Source organism: Monodelphis domestica, chromosome 7, assembly GCF_027887165.1.
Source record: "Monodelphis domestica isolate mMonDom1 chromosome 7, mMonDom1.pri, whole genome shotgun sequence".
NCBI lineage: Eukaryota > Metazoa > Chordata > Mammalia > Didelphimorphia > Didelphidae > Monodelphis > Monodelphis domestica.
In genome coordinates this window covers 90,132,837-90,151,318 of record NC_077233.1, presented here as the reverse complement: position 1 = coordinate 90,151,318, position 18,482 = coordinate 90,132,837, and the positions used below count along the sequence as shown (strand labels likewise).

Genomic DNA, 18,482 nt, shown 5'->3' with positions numbered 1-18,482 from the left:
ATTTTTTTTTTTAAATCTCTGCCTTCCATCTTAGAATCAATACTGTGTATTGATACTGGTTCTAGGGCAGAAGAGTGGTAAAGGCTAGGCCATGGGCATTAAGTGACTTGTCCAGCCGCCCAGCTAGGAAATGTCTGAGGTCAGATTGAAATGCAAGACCTATTTGTAGGCCTGGAGCTCTATCCAATGGACCACCTGGCTGCCTTGATATGGCACAATCTTGAGACCCTCAGCATAAAAAGAGATAAGGATAATAGACATTATGTGAGAAATACAGGTGAAAGAGGACAAGATCTGGGTTCAAATCTCCACTTTCCTTTTCTATACCTCACGGCTATGGCCAAATATATTCAGCTCTGGGAGCCCAAGTCTCTTCCTATGTAAAACCAGGGGGCTTAGCTAGGACAACCCTAAGTTGCAGAGGCCTCAAAGAAGGAGGGGAGCTGAGACGAAAGAGGGGATGCTCACACTGTGCCGGGCTCCCAGGTTGGCAGAGGTATCGGTAAGGATACTGCTGAGGAGGGGCCGCAGGCTCTGGAAGAGCTCCTCTCCCTCTGGGCCCGAGCCCATCTGAAGGCACAGCAGGGTCAGCACAGTGGCAGCGAGAGACTGTTCCTCTCCCTTCCCTGAAAAGTGGGATGGGAAGGACCTTGTCGGTCACCTCAGGCTTCAGGAGAAGGCTGCTGCATGAACCCCACCTTCCACAGTCTCCCCAACCACCTCCCCACAGCCCTGCCTGCCACAAGAGCCCCAAGGAGGCCAGGGCAGCAGTGGCACAGGAGGACCAGCGAACCTTTCTTGAGGCACTTTTCAAGGGAGTCGGTGAGGGTGAGGCGGCGCTCCAGCAGAAAGTCCAGAAGCACTCTGGAGGAGAAGGCCAGGCGCAAACTTTCCAGGGCACCCAGCCTGGTCTTGGCACTGGGGGAGAACGAGGACTGAGGGAGGAACCCAGATCACACCACCCCCTGGGGTACTCTGGAGCTCCCCTCCCATGGGAGCTCCCCTAGACTCCCACAGAATGGAAGCCTAAGCTGGACCCCAAAGACCAGTGAACTGAACACAGACCCAGAGGCCAGCTACTGGGATGGCCATCATGGGCTAATTGTCTCTGCTCTCAGAGGGAGGAGGACAGGGACAGAGGGGTGGGACACAGCAGCCTCTCACAAGCAAGCACCTCTTGTCGGCCACATTGTCGATGCATTCCTTGAGCTTCTCTTCCAGCTCCTCCTGCTGGGCCTGCTCATCGACCACTTCATTACCTGGAGACCCAGCCAGGAAAGCTCATCAGTTCCCCTCCATGGTCCCAGCCCCTGAGAGAGGGGGCCATCGGGGCTATGCACAGGCTGAACATCTCCTGCCTTGTGCAGAGAGGCAACTTCTGAGCCACCCAAAGGGCAGAGTGAGCCCAAGAGGGCACTCCTCTATTCTTGGCCCCCAAGCCCCAGCCTCCACTGACCTAGGTTCTCCTCCGCGATGCTGGCCCCCTCGCTGGTACTGCTGTAATGGCTCAATATTTCACTAGCCGCTTCATCGTCACTGGAGGGAGAGTCGGCCTGGGTGCTGCTCCGAGCTCCTGGGAAGGGCCAAAATGGGGAAGGTCAGCCCAGGGTCCCTGGCTCTAGGACTGAGCTGCAAGAAGACCCTGAGATCCTGTTGTTACCCCTTTCATTTTATAGATGTGCAAACTGAGGCTCAAAAAGGCGAACTCCTCACCCCAGAAGACATAGTAAATTCCATCTCGACCGGGCTTCAGATTCATGTCCAGTTTCCATATCCTGTCCACATACCCCATCCTCTCCAAGATCAAAGATGTTACTATAAAATGGGCTCTTGCTGGGCTCTAATTCTTACTCTTCCAGCCTTCCTCCAAACAATGGGGCAATTCCAACTGAAATAGCCCCTATGAGGTCTCACCAAAAGATAATACAGTTGGGGCACCTAGATGTCATAATGGTTAGAGCACTGGACCTAAAGATAGGAGGTCCTGGGTTCAAATGTGACCTCAGACACTTCCTAGCTATGTGACCCTGAGCAGATCATTTAACTCTCATTTGCCTAGCCCTTTCTTCTCTTCTCTCTTAGAATGGATACTAAGACAAAAGATAAGGGTGGGTAAGAGAGAGAGAGAGAGAGAGAGAGAGAGAATACAATTAGTTCTGGGTTAGCTAGAAGGCCTCTTGAACAAATTTTGTTAAAGAATCTCTAACACAAACCCCCAGTGTCCAAACAGAATTTCTTATCAGGAAACCTGATAACTGTGTACTTTTTTTTTTTTAAACCCTTACCTTCCATCTTAGAGTCAATACTATGTATTGGCTCCAAGGCAGAAGAGTGCTAAGGGCTAGGCAATGGGGGTCAAGTGACTTGCCCAGGGTCACCCAGCTGGGAAGTGTCTGAGGACAGATTTGAACCTAGGACCTCCCATCTCTAGGCCTGGCTCTCAATTCACTGAGCCACCCAGCTGCCCCCTAACTGTGTAATTCTTAAAGAAAACATAGTGACTAAAAGGATATCATTTAACTACGTATGCCTCATGAATAGCATTTCTGGAATAGGAGGCCACTAATGGCTGAGAATTGATACCAACTAGGAGAAATAAGGACCTTTCAGAAGGTCATCTAACCTTTGTCTTGGTTATAACACCCAAGTTTTTAGAATTTGGCATAGGGCCAGGGCCTGCAGCTCATGATGAATTTATGAGACATGTTAGTTATTCTGAGAAGAGGTGCAAGTTCAAAATCTAAATAGGTTAAAGAGGAATTTGTATACAGTTAATGACAGCAGATTCAGAGTAGGTTTTTAGGGGAACACTGAGATGTTGGGGGTAGAACTCTAACAAGAGGCTAATATCATAGGGATAAAACTGACCTATCTCAGGGGGATATGTCCTTTATTTTCTTTCCTTCCTTTCTTTCACTCTTAGTTTCTGTCTTAGTATCAATTCTAAGACAAGAGGGTAGTAAGGGCTAGGCAATGGGGGTTAAGTGATTTGCCTAGGGTCACACAGCTAGGAAGTGTCTGAGGGCAGAATTGGACCAGAGTCCTCCCAACTCAAGGCCTGGCACTCTATCCATTGTGTCCTTATTTTCTTAAAAGGCCCACAATATACTGTTCACTATCATTTCTCCTTCTACCTGTATTTTTGGTTTTGGTTTTTAAATTTTATTTTTTCCCTAATTACATATAAAAACAGTTTCCAACTTTTTAAAAAGAATTTTGAGTCTCAAATTCTCTCACACCCCCATCCCCAGATGGCAAGCAATCTGATACAGATTTTATGGGTGTAATCATGTGAAATTTGTCTTTTCGAAGCCCAGTCCCTCTCCTGCCAGTGTCACAGCTTCCTCCTCTGGGATAGACAAACCCCAAAAGCCAACAGCTCATATACCAGAAGGTGGGGATTTCCTACTGATCACTGAAGGCCTGAAGCAGGGCTCCTCTAAGGGACTCTCATTCACTCAGTTCTTAGGAGCAATGGAGAAAAGGGGTTGATTGGTTATAATGTCCAGAACCAGAAACCGGTACTGAGGGACAAACATCCTATTCTTCACCTGACCTCCATTGCTAGTGGCCTCAGTATGGATCCACCTCTCCTCACACATAGCTCTCAGTGGAAGTCCTCTTTCTGGGTAATCACCCAAGAAAGGGAAACTGAGGCCCTGAGCAGAAATAGAAAGGGCAGGGTAGCAACTGAACTGTTTCTAAAGGTCCTTGCCTCACAAGACTGTGGTATGGAGTATATGAGATATAAAATGCTTTAGAAACCTCCAAGTGCTGTATAAATGTCAGCTCAGGGATTCATCAGGACTAACATCCTTAGGGTGACAGGAGCTCCTGCAGGGCCCAGGGCAGTGGGCACACCCACTTCCTTCCCTGGGAGGGGGAGTAAAGCAAAGGGAGACCTGGCAAAGGCCTGGGGAGGAAGCAAGCCCTGCCTGGCAGCCCTCCTTGTCTGCCTGGCTCTGGAGAACTGCGGTTCCTGGAGCATGTTCAGGCCCAACCTAGGGAGGGGGATGGCTCCTCCCCAGGCTCAGCCACATCTGCTAATCTTTCAGACACCCACCTGTTGGTTTTCAGGTGTTTCAAAGGGCCCAGGTGCCTGGGGGTGTCAGATTCTACTCTGAGGCCAGGGTGGGGGGCAGATAGACAAAATGCACAATCACAGTGGGTTCTCAGAGTCAGCCACCTGACATTGCCCATAAGTCCTTAGACATGGGAATCTGAGTGAGGCCATTCTCCCAAATACCACAGCTTCCTTAAGGCCTCAGGGGACAAATGACCTAATACCTGCCCTATACACACTGGGTGGGACCCACAGGTTCAGGGCTGAGCAAACACATTCTCGGATCCCCCAGAGCCAATAAAAGGAAGAAACCCTGGAAGGTGTCCTACTGCCTGGCTGAGAAGAGCTAGGGCCTCCCAGTGCTCTCATCCCACAGCTGACCCCCTTTTAAAATTAGGAGGGCAGGTGAAGGTGGTAACAAGGCCACAGCCTAGAAGCTCCCTCTTCTGCTGCAATGTCAATAGTCCTCTATGCCCAGACCCCCAACCTCCAGGACAGCCACAGGATACATCTTGCTAGGCTCAGAAGTCAGTCTACCTAGAACTTTATCTTGGGGTTCTGCTGGGGATCCAGGCTCCCTAGGTAGCTTAGGGAGGCCCATTAGTAGGAGAGAAATGCTCCGTCTCTCTGGAAGGGAAGTCCTAGGAAGGAGGAGGCAAGCCTCACCTCCAAGAGATGCTTCAGCTTCTCCTGGGATCTAGTCTAGCCTCTAACCTCTAATGGGAATCCCACATCTCTTTCCTCAAGGAGTTCCAGGCCCACATAGAGCACATCTCTGGGGAGCCAACTGACCAAACTGGGAATGTCTTTTTTTTTTTAATATCTCTTACTTTTTGTTTTAGTAACACTCTAAGACAAGGACAAGGGCTAGGCAATTGGAGCTAAGTGACTGGGTCATACACAGAGTTAGAAACCCAGGTCCCCCAACTCCAGGCCTGGGGCTCTATCCACTGAACCACCTAGCTGTCCCAACACTGTGAATGTTTTGAAAAGCAAGGGAAAGCCATGTGCTGAGGGAGAGGGATTGGGGAACCCAGCATTTTTTCCTTCCAGTATTCAGATACTAAATTGACTTTTTCCTCTTGCCTGAAAGGCAGTCAATATAATACAGAGAAGAAGATTGGCTCTGAAGTCAGAAAAGGTAGATGTGAATCCTGACTGTTACTTATTACCTTTGTGACCCTGGCCAAGTACCTTCCCCTTCCAGAGCCTCTGTTTCCCTATGTGAGATTGGGCTCTTTATGATCCAGCCTTCACGAAACTTGAGTGTTGGGCCAGTCAGTGGCCTCCCAAGGATTCCAATTATCACACTTCACAGACTTTCCAGCAAACCCTGATAAGGGAGGCAGACACCTTTAAGGCTTGCCTCTCTGAGACAGCTCTGGGTGCAGGCCCAGCCAGCTCCCTCTGAAGAAAGGGGCAACAAATGCCTCTAGTATCCACTCCCAGAGTCCCCCACTTCTTTTCATATCAACCTCTGATTCAGTTCCTGGGCCCCACCCCTGGCAGGAGCCAGGAAGTCAGTCCTGTGCTTCAGAGCACAGATCTGGTCCAGCAAGTTTCTCATCAGTAGGTGAGTTGAGGAAGAAAGAAAACAGAAAGAAAGATCCAGAAGTTCAGAGTTCAAATCCCAGCTGTGCCATTTACCAGCTGTGTAATCAGAGGGAAAAAGGGAGTCAGGAGTCCAACACCTTATTAGCTGGCATATGACTTCCTCTCTCTGAGTCTCAGTTTTCTCATCTGTAAAATGGGGGTGATCCCTACACCCCAGAGTTATTGTAAAGAAAGGCCTTTATAAACCTTAAAGCTATTATTATTAAAATGTCAAGTGCTGAGGGTAAAACTGATCTAGGTTGGAATGACAGCAAAAAAGGCATGGTATGTTAAAGGGGGAAGAAAAAAAACTTCAGTTAGAACTTAGAGAACTGGCTTAAACCCCAGTTCTGCCATTCCCTAACTTTGTGAACAAGATTTATCCTTAGATGCCATCTGCTCCAGGCCCCTTCATTTACTGATAGAGGAACAAGGATGTTGAATGAGAGGAAAACTTGTCCTTGGTCACCCAGGCCATAAGTGTGTGGAGATAAAGCTAGAACTAAAAGCCAGGTGTCCTGACTCCCAGGCTATGCTTCCTTCTTCTATGCTAGGCCCATAAAAAAGGCTGAAGTTCAGCATCCACGTGGCTCTATTTTTCCATGGGCATGTGCCCAGAAGCCTAGAATTGAGAAGTTACAAGACACTTCTAGAGGGGAGGAGGGGAGCAGAGAAGGAAAAAGAATGGGAAGGAAGGAAAGGACCACCTCCTCCCCTCTCCCCCACCCACCCCCACCCCCACTAGGATCAGAAGCCCACTGATCACAGCTCCTCCAAGGCAGATCTAGGGGCCACATGTGGCCTCTCAGGAACCCCTTGGGCTGCCAGCCTTGCTCAGTTCCCACTCCGAGACAAAGACCTATCTAAGCCACATTCACTCCAAGAGACTCTCCCAACAATCCCATCTCAGACCTTCTTGCACCTATAATACTAAACTTTTTCACCCTCCTTTATACTTGTCCAGAGGGATTCCCAGAGACCCCAAGACCCCAGCCTTATCTCTCTGCTCTCTACCTCTCTGTCCCTCACTCAGATTCCCCAAGCCTCTATGCTACCCAAGTCCTGGTACTACAGACCTGTAGACCCTACCACCAACAGCTCTCTTTACACCACCCCTATCCTCAACACACTGGTTCCTCAAGTTCCTTACACTGCTCATGTCCTGAACTTACAAAGCTCCAGATGCCCACCCCACCCCAAAAAAACCTTCACACCACCCCTGGCTAACCATATGTGTCCCTCCACACTCTACCAGACTCCAAGTCTCTCACACCTGCCCTATCCTAACCATATCCAAAGTACTCCAAACATCCCCCCTAGTTCCCCAAACCCCTCACATCCCCCCATCTGAACATACCCGCAGTCCTCCAGACCCTCCAAAGCCCCCCCCAAGCCCCTTATACCACCCCTGTCCTGACTATATGGGCTCCTCCTCAGTCTTCCATACTCCAACCCCTCACATCACCCCTGTCCTGTTCATACCCATAGTCCTCCAGACCCCCAAAGCCCACCAAGATCCTTATACCATCTCTGTACTAACCACATCCACAGTCCTCCAGACCCCCAAACTCCTCACACCACACCTGGTTGACCATACGTATCCCTCCACACTCTTCCAGACTCCAAGCCTCTCACACCTGCCCTGTCCTGACCCAAAGTCCTCCAGACTCCCCAGAGTCCTCAAACCCCTTACATCACCCCCATCTTGTCCATACCCACAGTCCTCCAGACCCCTCAGACCCCCTACATCACTCTTGTCCTGGTCATACCCAAAGTCCTTGAGATCCCCAAGACTCCACCAAGCCCCTCACATCACCCCATATTGCGCCCCTCTTCAGCCTTCCAGATATCCCAAGCCCCTCACCTTCTTCCTGAAGCCTCCATATTCTACAGCCCCCTCCTCACCCTGTTGCCCCCCAGCCCTTCTTAACTTTCTCCTCAGCTCCCTTCGTTAAGTTCTGCACCCACATACCCGGCTCCCAAGCCCCTTCCTCAGGCCGCGCCCCTAAGCCCCCTTCCTCGGGCCCCGCCCCCAGAGCCCAGGCCCCGCCCCCGGACCCTCACACTCACCCCCACCTCGGCGCTGTCCTCCCCTCCGGGGCGCGTGTCCCTTGCGGGCGCGGGGCATGCCGGGCCGGGCGGGCGGCGCGCGGGGGCGCGGGGTCAGAGCCGGCGGGGACTCGCGTCGGGGTTCGTGCTCTTAGGCGCCCGCGCCAGCGCGCGCCGCGAAAAGACAGGCAGAGGCCGGGGGCAGCACGCCACGCGCGCCACCATCTTCGCTCAACTACCTTAGCTGTTCCCACCCCTTTCAGCGTCCCGCCCGAACCGCCAGGGACTCTGGGACACGGAGTCTCCTGGATCCCCGGCCCGACGGCTTCAGCGAGCCTCCAGGGAGGTCGAACTACCATCCCCATAGGGGCTTGCGCGACGCCCTGCCTCTCCCCGCCCTCCCCGACCCGCGAAACAGCGATGCATATCGGGAAATGAAGTCCTCTACCTGGGGAAAGTGAAAGCTTCAAGGTGGTATACGAACTAAAAGGACCACAATGCACCACTCCCAGCTCTAAGTTGGACTCTTAATTTGACTGCTGACAGGAGGCTCCACGTGTCTACGTTTTCTTGTGCGCTTGCTTCTCAGTCTTGTATTACTTTTAGAATAATCTTCTGTAAACTATTTTTATATTTTTAAACTTTATCTTCTGTCTTGGAATAGATACCAGTTTCAAGGCAGAAGAGCGTTAAAGGCTAGGCAATTGGAATCAAGTGACTTGCCCAGGGTCAGAAGGCTATGAAATATTTGAGGCCAGAGACCTCTGTGCCTTAAGATTTGTAAAGCATTCCCCCTACGAATCCTATGAGTTAGATAATGCAAATATTCTCTCTTGGTAAAAGAAAGGACGGAGACAAAGAGACAAAGAGGCAAAGACACTAAGATACAGAGAAACTATCTTGAAACTACATCTGTAATCTTGAAACTGTATCTTGAAGAAACTTGTTAAAAGACAAAGCAAGTAAATTGTGTTTGGGGGAGAAAATCAGCCAGCACACATGTAGAGAGAAGGAAAAATGATTTTATGGTCTAACCCAACTATGGAATGAAAATACAGATGAAGACAAAGTATATGCCACAAATATCATAACCTGTTTAGACCCACTTACTGAATTCCCAATGGAACAGCTGCTTCAACATGGTCCCTATGCTCAAGTCCTTGAATCCAGGGCTGCAAGGTTCAAGGAAGGTGACTCAAGGCCACAGAAAAGGTACTCCGGTTGTAGCTGCACTGTGGGAATCATCCAGAGCCAGAAAAAAAAAGGCCATTTAAAAACCTAGACCAAATACTACATTGGACCCACAAGTTTTTTAGGATTTACAGCAGGAAGGGGACTTATAGATGCTCTGGTTCAATCCCCTCACTTATCAGTGTAACAGAAAAAGCATTGGATTTAGAATTGAGTACCTGGTTTCAAATTCAGACTCTGCCAAACTAGCAATGACTTTTGGTCAAGTCCTTTCACCAACTCTAATTCCAATTCTCTTTAAAAAAAAAAAAAAGAGGAATATGAGGCATTGAGAGAGAGGAAGGAATTTGTTCAAGGTCAAAAATCCAATTCCTAAATCCAGTACTTTCAGGCACAGTAGAAGAATAATAGAGGGGGGTGTTTCCAGGTCTATTAGCAGAAAGGGAAATTTTAGCAAACAGGCAGGAAAAAGCCCCACAATGGTCTCTTTGTAGTTTGAGAGAATAAGAGGCCAGTAGGAACAATTTGAGGAAGCTCAGAAGACAAAGACAAATATAGGTGGCCTATAGCTTTGCCCCCACAATTGGGAATCTTCTGAGGACAAAGCTGAAGGTGATATCCTTCATTCTGTGCCAGCTACCGGAACCTTGCAGGTAGTGCCTTCCCAGCCTGGGTAGCAGAGGCATCGGAAGTGGACCCATTTGGCAGTGCCTTCCATAAGGGTTCCCTGAGCTCTTCTTGGTTCCAAGTGCAAGAAGACTTCATCATTGCTGGGCTCCCATCGGGCACAGCGCCCATTGCCATGGCACAGTTGCTGGCTGCAGGCCTGGGCAGCCTGAGTCACATTGCTTAAGTAGGGGCCCAATATGGTTGACAGGTAGCTCTGGAGATGCTTACACTGCTCCTGAGGATGGGAGGTAAAGAGAAACCTTTCATCTTTCAGAGAGAAGGGAAAGAAGGGGACATCATCCCAAGGGAACTAAGCCTCTGGACACCTAGTTCCTGGGACCAACTTTGCTCACTCTCTTTCTGAGCCTTGATTCATGATCAGATATACGCCCTCCTAGAATCTTAGTATGGGAAGAAACCACAGACATCAAATATCAGGACTTGAAGAGGCTCTAGTGCCCACCTAATTCAACTCTTGCATTACACAGAGGAGAAAAACAGGCCCCATCAAAGGGAAGTGAGCTAGCCAGTGTCATCCAGTCATGAATACAAGACCTAGCATTCCTAGGTAGCATGGTACAGAGGAAAGAGAATGGGCTTTGGAGTCCAAGGACCTGGGTTCTAATGCCAGCTCTGCTAGTCACAACCTGGGTGACCTTCACCAAACTTCTAGGCTTTTGTTTCCTCAACTGTAAAAGGAAGGAATATTGTCTAGGTGAGCAAGATGTCTTCTAGGGTTTATATCTGCGCTTCTAGTTCTAGCCTCCAAGCCTAGGGCACTAAGAATGGAAATGGGACTTTGGAGAGGACCCAGGGGCAGGAAGGAAAAGAATCACTTACCTCAGAACTGGAAAAAGAGAGGTCACCCCAGAGCACCACACCTTCTACCCCCAGAGCCACACTCACACCAATGGTCTGAATCAGGTCATTCTGAAAATGGAGAGATGTTGCTCAGCCAGGCCCGTTTCTCGGCTCTGGCCAAACTCCCTGGTCCCCCTGACTCCCTCCTCAGACTAGGGGCTCCAAAGGCTTCCTGGAGATTAGGACTATGCCTTCCCTTCAAATCAAAGGCTCACCTGGGACAGAAACTGCCCAGAACCAGGATGTGTGAGTCGGGCATAGGCCAGCACAGGCAGAGGGCGTGGATGCCCAAATTGGGCCACTCGGAAAGCCTCTTCCAGCCGATGTCGTGTGTAGCTCTTTCGATAGACCTGGGGCAAGTCAGGCGGGAGGTAGATGCTGGGGAAGAGTGCACTGGAAGCTTTCCAAAGCCAGTACAGCTGGTCATTATAGACCTTGTCTGTCTTCCGGCACTTCCCAGTGTAATTGTGCCTGCCCTGCCAGGGACTGCGGCAGAGAGGGAAGCGATAGAAGCCCCACAGCCCCCTGGGACGAAGTGCCTGCCCTAGCTGCAGGGTGCTCTCCATCAGTGCCCGAGCAGCCTGCTCAAAGGTAGTCCGAGCCTTGAGGTGTTGCTGCTTAGGGGGTAGATCTGGCCACTGCTGCTGGGCCCAGGCCCAGGCTGCCTTTCGGTAGACCTGACGGAGCCCCCAGTTCCGGTTCCAGAGTGGGTGCCACTCTTCCCAGTCAAGCACAGCTAAGCCTCTGAAGCCCTTATGCATGAGGCCAGAGATCTGGTTGGCAACCAGGGCAAGGTGCCTGTGCAGGGAAACAGCCTGGGGGATACCTCCATGGTGGACGATGCCCCTTGGCCCCAGGTAGGGGTAAAGGCCAAACTGGTTCTTGTAGAAGATGGTAATATTCTGACCCCGAAAGCGCTGGGCCCAGTTGTGCACGATGTCAAAGGGGTCCAAGGGCAGGGGCTGGCCAAAATGGGTCTGGCATCGGGCCGTGGGCACGTTCCACACTGCAGTGAAGGGACGGCCCAGATGCCAGGAGGTTGCCCACCCACCCACCAGGCATAGGGTGGCCCAGGCCACCAAATAGCAGCCCCCATTCATAGTTGGGCCCAGCAGAGAGAGACCTGTAGGGGAGAGAGGAGACTAGAATGAGAGGCAGGAGCACAGAAGTCTTGGGGGTTAAGAAGGATCCGATTCTGGACTCCGACATGGGCTCCCTCCCCAGCCTCTTCACTGGTCTTCCCTCCCATTCTTCTCATTGCTCCTGTGGGCTCTTTCCTAAGCAGTAAGAAGCAGCAAAAGCCTAATAATTAAACTTGGGCTCCAGGGGAGGGTGGAGCCTGGTTAATTGGAAGGGTTGGGAAAAGAAAGGTTGAGAGGAAGGAATCAGAAGAGTCCAGAAGAGAAAAGCCCTGGGAAAAGGTTTTATACCACTGCCCAAGGAGTGAAATAAATACAAGGGACAGACCCTAGGCACATGATTCCCCAGGATGGGGCTGCTTTATTCAATGCAGCTCACACATAGCCATGCTGGTTAACAATGGAAGGAATCTAATCGACACTTATTGAGCACCTACTGTGTGCAGAGACCTCTGCCCACTGTTCAGATAAGACAGTCTGGCCTCACCGAGCTCAGAATCTGCAAGGCAGCTGGCACAGTCTAAGAGGTATAGCAGTGTCAGATTTGGAAAAGAAAAGCCTGGCACTGAATGCCAGCTTGACCACTTCAATCTTCTGATAAAGTCTGATCTTCTACTCAATTTCCTGCTCTAGAAAATGGGGACAATAATACGTGTGTGCAGTCTCTCCCTCAGAGGGACATGATGAGGGAAGTGTTTTGTAAACCTTAAAAGTGCCTCAGAAACCACTCTGACTGCCATTCTCATCCCTGTGGCCTCTTCCCCTCCAACTCCTCTGCTGGGGGTGGGGTGCTGGCACTCTGAGATTTGCTCCCACCTCCAAAAAGGAAAAAAAATGGAATGAGGCTGGGTGATTTCCCCATGTTCTCCCTTCCCTGGGAGAGTAGCACTGGCAGCCAGGAAACAGGCTTCAGGCACTGCGAAGATTTCAGGGCAGTTCAGTTATCTCTTCTGGCCATCTTGACAATCCTTTCTGCATTCTTTCCTTCCTTCTCTCCTCAGCTAACAGGCCACCAGGCCAACCCCATCAGATCTCCTTTGTCATCCAAAATATGGGGCGACCCCGGATGTCCCTATACGGCGTCTCCAGAAGGCTTTGCTGTGGAGTGCCAATAGGGGAAAGGGCTGGAGGGCTGAGATAGTGGGCAGGTAAAGGAGGAGGGGGGGGTGGCGCAGGGGGCAGATTGGGCCCAGGGTGGGAGTTAGTAAGACAGGAGGACCCCGAAGTCTTCCTGCAGGGGCTGGGGAGTTTAGGCTCTGGAGTGCTGGCAGGCTGAGAGAAGGCCTGGAGGATAGATGAAGTCAGAGCACTACTGAACGTGAGACCCTGCACGGGCTCTCCAAGCTTGTAGCCCAGGTGGGCATAGAAATGCTGCTTGTCATGGGTGGTTAGGTGCAGTCGACGAAAGCCCCGGGCCTTGGCAAAGGCCTCAGTGGCCTCCATGAGGCGGCGGCCAAACCCCTGACCCCGAAGGGCCCGAGCAACGACCACGGTTTCGACCAATAGGCTGTGATCATGGGCAGCGACTCGGGAGAGTCGGGAATGGCCCAGGACTGTGGACAAGGCTCCTGGGCTAGGTGGGGGCCCCAGCAGGGCCAGGCACAGGGGGAAAGAGTCTGAGGATTGGCCCAGGGAGTGTAGACGGGAGGCTCGACTCCGAGGCCACTCCTGGTTGATGAGGTCAGCACAGGCATCTAGAAGCTCTGGACGCAGGTGGGCAGGCTCCAGGGTGAGCCCTTCGAAGCCAGGGCATGAAGCCAAGGAGGACGAAGAAGCCATCATCCAGCTTCTGGACAGGAACCACAGCTTTCCCTCTGGGTCTAGGACCAATTCTCCATTCTCCTCCTGTGGATTACCCAGAACTGACATTTCACAAAATCCCAGGCAGTCGGGGCTGGATGGGACCTCGGAGGTCAACTAGTCCAACCTCTTCCTCAACAAAAATCCCCAGTACAGCATCCATCCCAGACAAATTCGGCTTCCACTCACTAGGAGAGCTACAGGGACAGGGAGCTCACTCTCTCTCCATGGGTCAGCTATCCCTGTTAGCGCCTTTGTTCCTTATGTTATACTTATATCTGCCTCTCTGCAACTTTCCCCCAAATGCGTCTAGTTCTGCCTTCAGGGCTCAATGAGCTTAATCCTTTTCACACTAGACAACCCTTCAGATATTTGAAGACAGAGATCATACCACTGCTCCCTCCCTCCCAGATTCCCCAGTTCTCTTGTCCAGGCAAAACAATACTCCACTCCCCTCCTTCAACCAACCCTTTTATGGTATGGTCTGTGATGGGTCCCTAGCCTAGCTCTTTTTTTTCCCAATATGAATTCAGTTTAGGGAAGGAAAACTCCAGTTAAATGAATACTAGTTCTCAAAAGGTCCACAGCAATTATTTTTAGATTTTCTGTGCTTTGGGGATTTTTCCGTTGTTGTGATACCCAGAAACCCTTCTTCTGAACCAGCTGACAAAAGGTTGCTGATATTGAGGACAGGTTCCCCAAGCCCTTAATAGAAACACCAACTTTCTCTTACCCACTTCAGCGCATGTGAGAGAACGGACACTGGAGCGAAAAATCTCAGGCCTTCAAGGAACCTCAAGAGACTCCCTGGGACAGGGAAAGCAAGGCTCCCCGGAAGCCAGAGGGCCAATATGAAGTGGTCAAGAAGGTGAGGGCTCCTGGGGCAATGAAGGCCTGGCCTCCTCCCTCACGAGGGGCACAGCAGGGCACAGCTCCGAGTTCTGCTTTTCTCCAAGGGATTGCAGAGCCATACAGATAAGGACTCCCCGCTTCCTCCCCACACAGGTCAGGTCCCAACGGCTGACTCTCCCTCCTCCCCCATCAGGGCCTCCCAAACCATGTTCTTCCTCACTTTCAGGGTCTGCAAGATGGGAGGGGAATCTGTTGGGGTCCCAGGAGGGAGATGGCTGATGTGGGAACTCCCATGGGCAGGGTCCTTCCAGCCTCCGCAAGGAGCAATGATTAAGCCATTGCAGACCAGCTGAGTCTGGCTTCAGGACTCCTGAGTTCAAAGAACCACCAAACATCAGAGAAGGAAGGGCTTCTAGAAATCAGCCAGAATGACACTCCCATTTTACAGATGAGGAAACTGAGGCCCAGACAGAGACTTTCTAGAAATCAGCCAGGACAACACTCCCATTTTACAGATGAGAAAACTGGCCCAGAAAGGTGAAAGACTTAAATCCAGCTCCCACATGAACAAACACTACAGTACAGCTAAGACCAAAATCAGCTCTCCAGATTCCTAGCTCATCTTCCCCTTCTCTGCTCCCCCATCATCCTTGTAAAATACCTACCCTCTTTCCAGAGATGGGGTCAAGGAAGCCAAGAGGGAGGGGGCAGGGGAAGGAAAGGAAGCTCCCTCTCCTCAGCTTACCCCAGGGACCACTGTCTGCTGCTCTGCTCAGTCTGAACCCCTTCTTGAAGAAGGAAGCTTCAGCTGTTTCCTGTCCCCAAAGACATGGGGGTAACCCAGGCGTGGCTTAACCTCTGCTGTAGGCAGGGAGGGGGCGCCAGGAAGCAAATATCTCTGCCCAGCTGCCCGCCAACACTCCCCCTAAACCACCCCAAATGTTCCTATCAAGAGCAGGACAAGACTGAGTGGGGGGAGGGGATGTTCTTTCCATTTTCTATTCCAAGGGGTTGGGGGAAGTTCCCAAGCCTTCTTTTCCTGTGATCTGGAGCCCAGCACCTCCTCAAAACTTTCTATGCCTCAGTTTCCTCCTTTATAAAGAGGGAGTTGATCCTGGCCTTCCCTAATGGAAGAAAGGTTATTGACCTGATAGCGCCTGCAGGGAAGCTCCCTGAGCTCCCTCTAACAGGAAGGGAGTTCCTCTTTGGGCAGAAGGTCATACCCTGCAGACAGACAGACAGACAGACAGACAGACAGACAGACAGACAGACAGACAGACGGGCAGAGGGAACCCGGCCAGACACGTGGGGCGGGCGGCCAGACTGACACACAGACATATAAGACAGAGGGCGGAAGGGGGGAGGGGCCGCCTGCCGGACACGTGAGGAGGACGGACGGACGCACAGACACATGGACAGCGGGCGGGCTCGGGGAGGGAAGGGAGAGGGGCGCGGCGGGCCGAGATACTGACATGCTGCCGCCTCCCAGCTTCGGGTTCTTCCCCTGCAGCCACTGCTCCAATGCCGATTCAGCCGGCGCGCTCCCGCAGGCTCGCGCTCCCCGCCTAGCGAGGAGGAGGACGCACAGCAGCGGCCGCTGCCCGGCTCCGCCCCCGGGAGGGGAGTCTGGTCCCGAGACCAGGGGCCCCGCGCCCCATTGGCCACCAGGGTGGGGGGCGGGGCGAGGGGTGGGCCTCCAGGGTCTGCGCCTGGGTCTGGGTTGCGCGATAGTTAGGGTTTCCTGTTGTTAGGAAAACCCTAGGGCTCAACAAAATCTTTGTACCCCCTTTAAAAGTTCCTTCTCTTCCGGAATAAATGTATGTTGGAGATAACTTGAGAAGGTAGCCCGGTAAGGTGAAAGTCGGAGGGGCTTAGGTTCAGTCCTCCCCGGGGTGGCTCCGGGGTGACCTTAAACGAGTAACCACAGGGTGAGGGGCTGTTTCCTCGTCTCCTTTTTTACATAAAAGAAGGAGGTTGAATGAGATGGCCTCTAAGGTCTGTTCCAGCTTTGATCACTCAGAAATCTAGTTTTTACATTTCCAGTCAAACCTGTGATCTCGGTGGTATAGAAAGCTGCCAGTAAGGCATGGGTTCGTGCTAGTGTTGCTGAATGATCCCCCCCCCCCTTTTTTTGTTCCTTGTTTTAAGGGATGGCGCCTTGAAGAAGAGGAGAAAGATACTCAAAAGGGAAAGAATTGTAAAGACCCCGCGTTAATACCTCGGTAACAGGCCCCTCCCCCTCACCAAGATGGCGGCGCCCAGCAAGGAATCGGACCGTGCCGGACCCAGCTCCGAGCGGCTGGAGATGGCGCTGGTGGCTCTGGAAGCCGACCATGAGCCGGGCGATCGCCTGGAGCGACTACAGGAGCTTACGGGGCTGCTCCGTGAGCAGCGGCACCGAGAAACAGCGTCCAAGCGGGTCTTTCAGGACGTTCAACAAATCCTGACAAAATCCTCCCATGAGGTAGAGCTGGCGTGCGGGGAGGCTGGTCGCCCATTGTACCTGGACCCCCAACTGCAGCTCACTGCAGAGTGTTTCCGCTGCCTGCGGAATGCTTGTGTGCGGTGCGCTGGGAACCAGGACATGATCAGGGACTTGGATTTGATCGGCACCTCCGTGAAGCTGGTGGATTTATTTCAGAAACTGAATGTCATTAATCAGGAATCCCGGCTGACAGCCTTTCGATGTGGCCTGCAGTTCTTGGGCAATGCTGTGGCAGGAAATGAGGCTTCTCAGAGGATGCTGTGGAAAGATGCCTTCCCAGATCTCTTCTTGGGCTGCCTCAGCTATTCAGATGAGAAGATTGTCACCTACTCTTGCATGATCCTGTTCACGTGTCTGAACTCGGAGAGGCTGAAGGACCTTCAGAGCAGAAATCTGACCGTAGCTTTGAGAGTTGTCCAGGCCTACCAGAAGCTGGCAGATGCTGATTGGGCCTTCTTGATCATTTCAGAGTATTTGCTGAGAAGCCCAGAGCTGGTGAACTCCCTCTATGCTAAGCTGAGCCATCAGGAAAGGGTGGCCTTGCTCGATCTCATGATAGCCAAACTTGTAGGGGATGAGCCACTGACCAGTGAGTTCACAGCTGCATTTCTAAGTCACACTGGATTTGTGGCAAGCAGATTCCAGGAGAAATGCAAGTCTGTGCTGAAGCTTGCCTCCTCCGACCACAGTGGTGATGAGGAAGCCCTGACCACCATTAGGCTTCTCCATGTCCTTTGTGAAATGAGTGCCAACTGTGACCTGCTCCCCTCCTTACAAGCTTTCCCTGGGCTCCTCCAGACAGCAGTTGAGACCTTGCAGATGACTCATTTGGCAGGGAAGCAGACCCCAAATGTCTTCACCACTTCTCCCTGTGTGCGTGGGGAAGGGGACATCTCCAGCCCTGTGGCAGGGTTCAAGTCCCACCTCATTCGTCTGATTGGCAACTTGTGCTATAAAGATAAGAATAACCAAGACAAAGTGTATCAATTAGATGGTATCCCCCTGATTCTGGACAGCTGCAGCATGGATGACAACAATCCCTTTCTGAAAGAGTGGGCAGTGTATGCCATTCGAAATCTGACTGAGCAGAATAAGAGAAACCAAGAACTAATTGCAAAGATGGAAAATCACGGCCTGGCAGATACAGCCATGTTGAAGAAAATGGGTCTAGAAGTTGAACAAAGAGATGGGAAGCTTACTGTGAGATCCACAAGAAAAGCTTCTGGTGGTAAATAATCCTACCACCTGACTCTTGGCTCCAGGCTTCCTGGGATGTGCCATTACTGCAGGAAAGGAAGTGACAAGGATCTGAAGAATATCTAACTAGTTCAAAGCCAAGAAGGTCTAAAATCTGAGGATAACAGGATTGGATGCTTGTGGGCCCTGATATACCCACAGATGTCAGGAACATGGTCCATTAGGCAGTTTTTGCCTTAGATTTGCCATCTATTTAAGTAGCACGATAGACTTGTCATCTGTAAAAGTGCACCGGCCGAGGGACCTTCAGAAACCAATGGTCAGTCCCTTAGCACAGTGCCAGGCACATAGTAAGTGCTTAACATTTATTGACCTACCTTCATCCAATGTGTTTCTGTCTAGGTATGTGTTTATAATGGTGCAGAGCAGTACAGTGTGATGGAGAGAGTCATGGCTTTGGAGTCACAAGACCCTGGGTTTGAATCCCACTCTGGATATTACTCCCTATGTGGATTCTCATGTGACCCAGTTTCTTAACCTCTTTCTTCCTCATGCATAAAATAAAATATTCTGCATATCTTAA

The 18,482-nt window shown here is 51.4% G+C and overlaps 4 protein-coding genes across 8 annotated transcripts in view; 1 reads left to right on the top strand and 3 right to left on the bottom strand.

Moving 5' to 3' along the window:
- IFRD2 (interferon related developmental regulator 2) overlaps positions 1-8,926 on the bottom strand; it is a 19,998-nt gene extending 11,072 nt beyond the window's left edge. The window contains exons 1-5 of one of the 3 annotated variants that reach the window (XM_056805034.1): positions 8,816-8,926; positions 1,457-1,573; positions 1,175-1,259; positions 794-918; positions 469-626 (exon numbers count right to left, since the gene is read on the bottom strand). In XM_056805034.1, coding sequence (XP_056661012.1) covers positions 469-626; positions 794-918; positions 1,175-1,259; positions 1,457-1,573; positions 8,816-8,846 — 516 coding nt within the window. In that variant the 5' untranslated portion in view covers positions 8,847-8,926. Of the gene's footprint in view, positions 1-468; positions 627-793; positions 919-1,174; positions 1,260-1,456; positions 1,574-7,726; positions 7,962-8,815 lie in introns of those variants that run through there. The other 2 variants (XM_007499886.3, XM_007499887.3) reach the window with 2 other exon arrangements.
- Positions 8,708-15,769, bottom strand: HYAL3 (hyaluronidase 3). Its single transcript, XM_007499898.3, has 4 exons — positions 15,690-15,769; positions 10,642-11,549; positions 10,406-10,495; positions 8,708-9,800 (listed from the first exon to the last, which is right to left on the bottom strand). The coding sequence occupies exons 2-4, from the start codon at positions 11,524-11,526 to the stop codon at positions 9,519-9,521; spliced, it is 1,257 nt and encodes a 418-aa protein (XP_007499960.2). The 5' UTR covers positions 11,527-11,549; positions 15,690-15,769; the 3' UTR covers positions 8,708-9,518.
- Positions 8,779-18,482, top strand: LOC100028602 (ataxin-10-like). Of its 3 annotated transcripts, none has more exons than XM_056805032.1 (2): positions 8,779-8,917; positions 16,366-18,482. In XM_056805032.1, exon 2 carries the CDS (start codon positions 16,466-16,468, stop codon positions 17,936-17,938), a length of 1,473 nt encoding a protein of 490 aa, XP_056661010.1. In that variant the 5' UTR covers positions 8,779-8,917; positions 16,366-16,465; the 3' UTR covers positions 17,939-18,482. The 3 variants fall into 3 exon arrangements, with proteins under 3 accessions (XP_056661010.1, XP_056661009.1, XP_056661008.1); XM_056805031.1 differs by lacking the exon at positions 8,779-8,917 and adding an exon at positions 15,886-16,034; XM_056805030.1 differs by lacking the exon at positions 8,779-8,917 and adding an exon at positions 15,886-16,066.
- NAA80 (N-alpha-acetyltransferase 80, NatH catalytic subunit) lies at positions 11,900-13,434 on the bottom strand. The gene has a single exon (XM_007499897.3). The coding sequence runs from the start codon at positions 13,432-13,434 to the stop codon at positions 12,592-12,594; it is 843 nt and encodes a 280-aa protein (XP_007499959.2). The 3' UTR covers positions 11,900-12,591.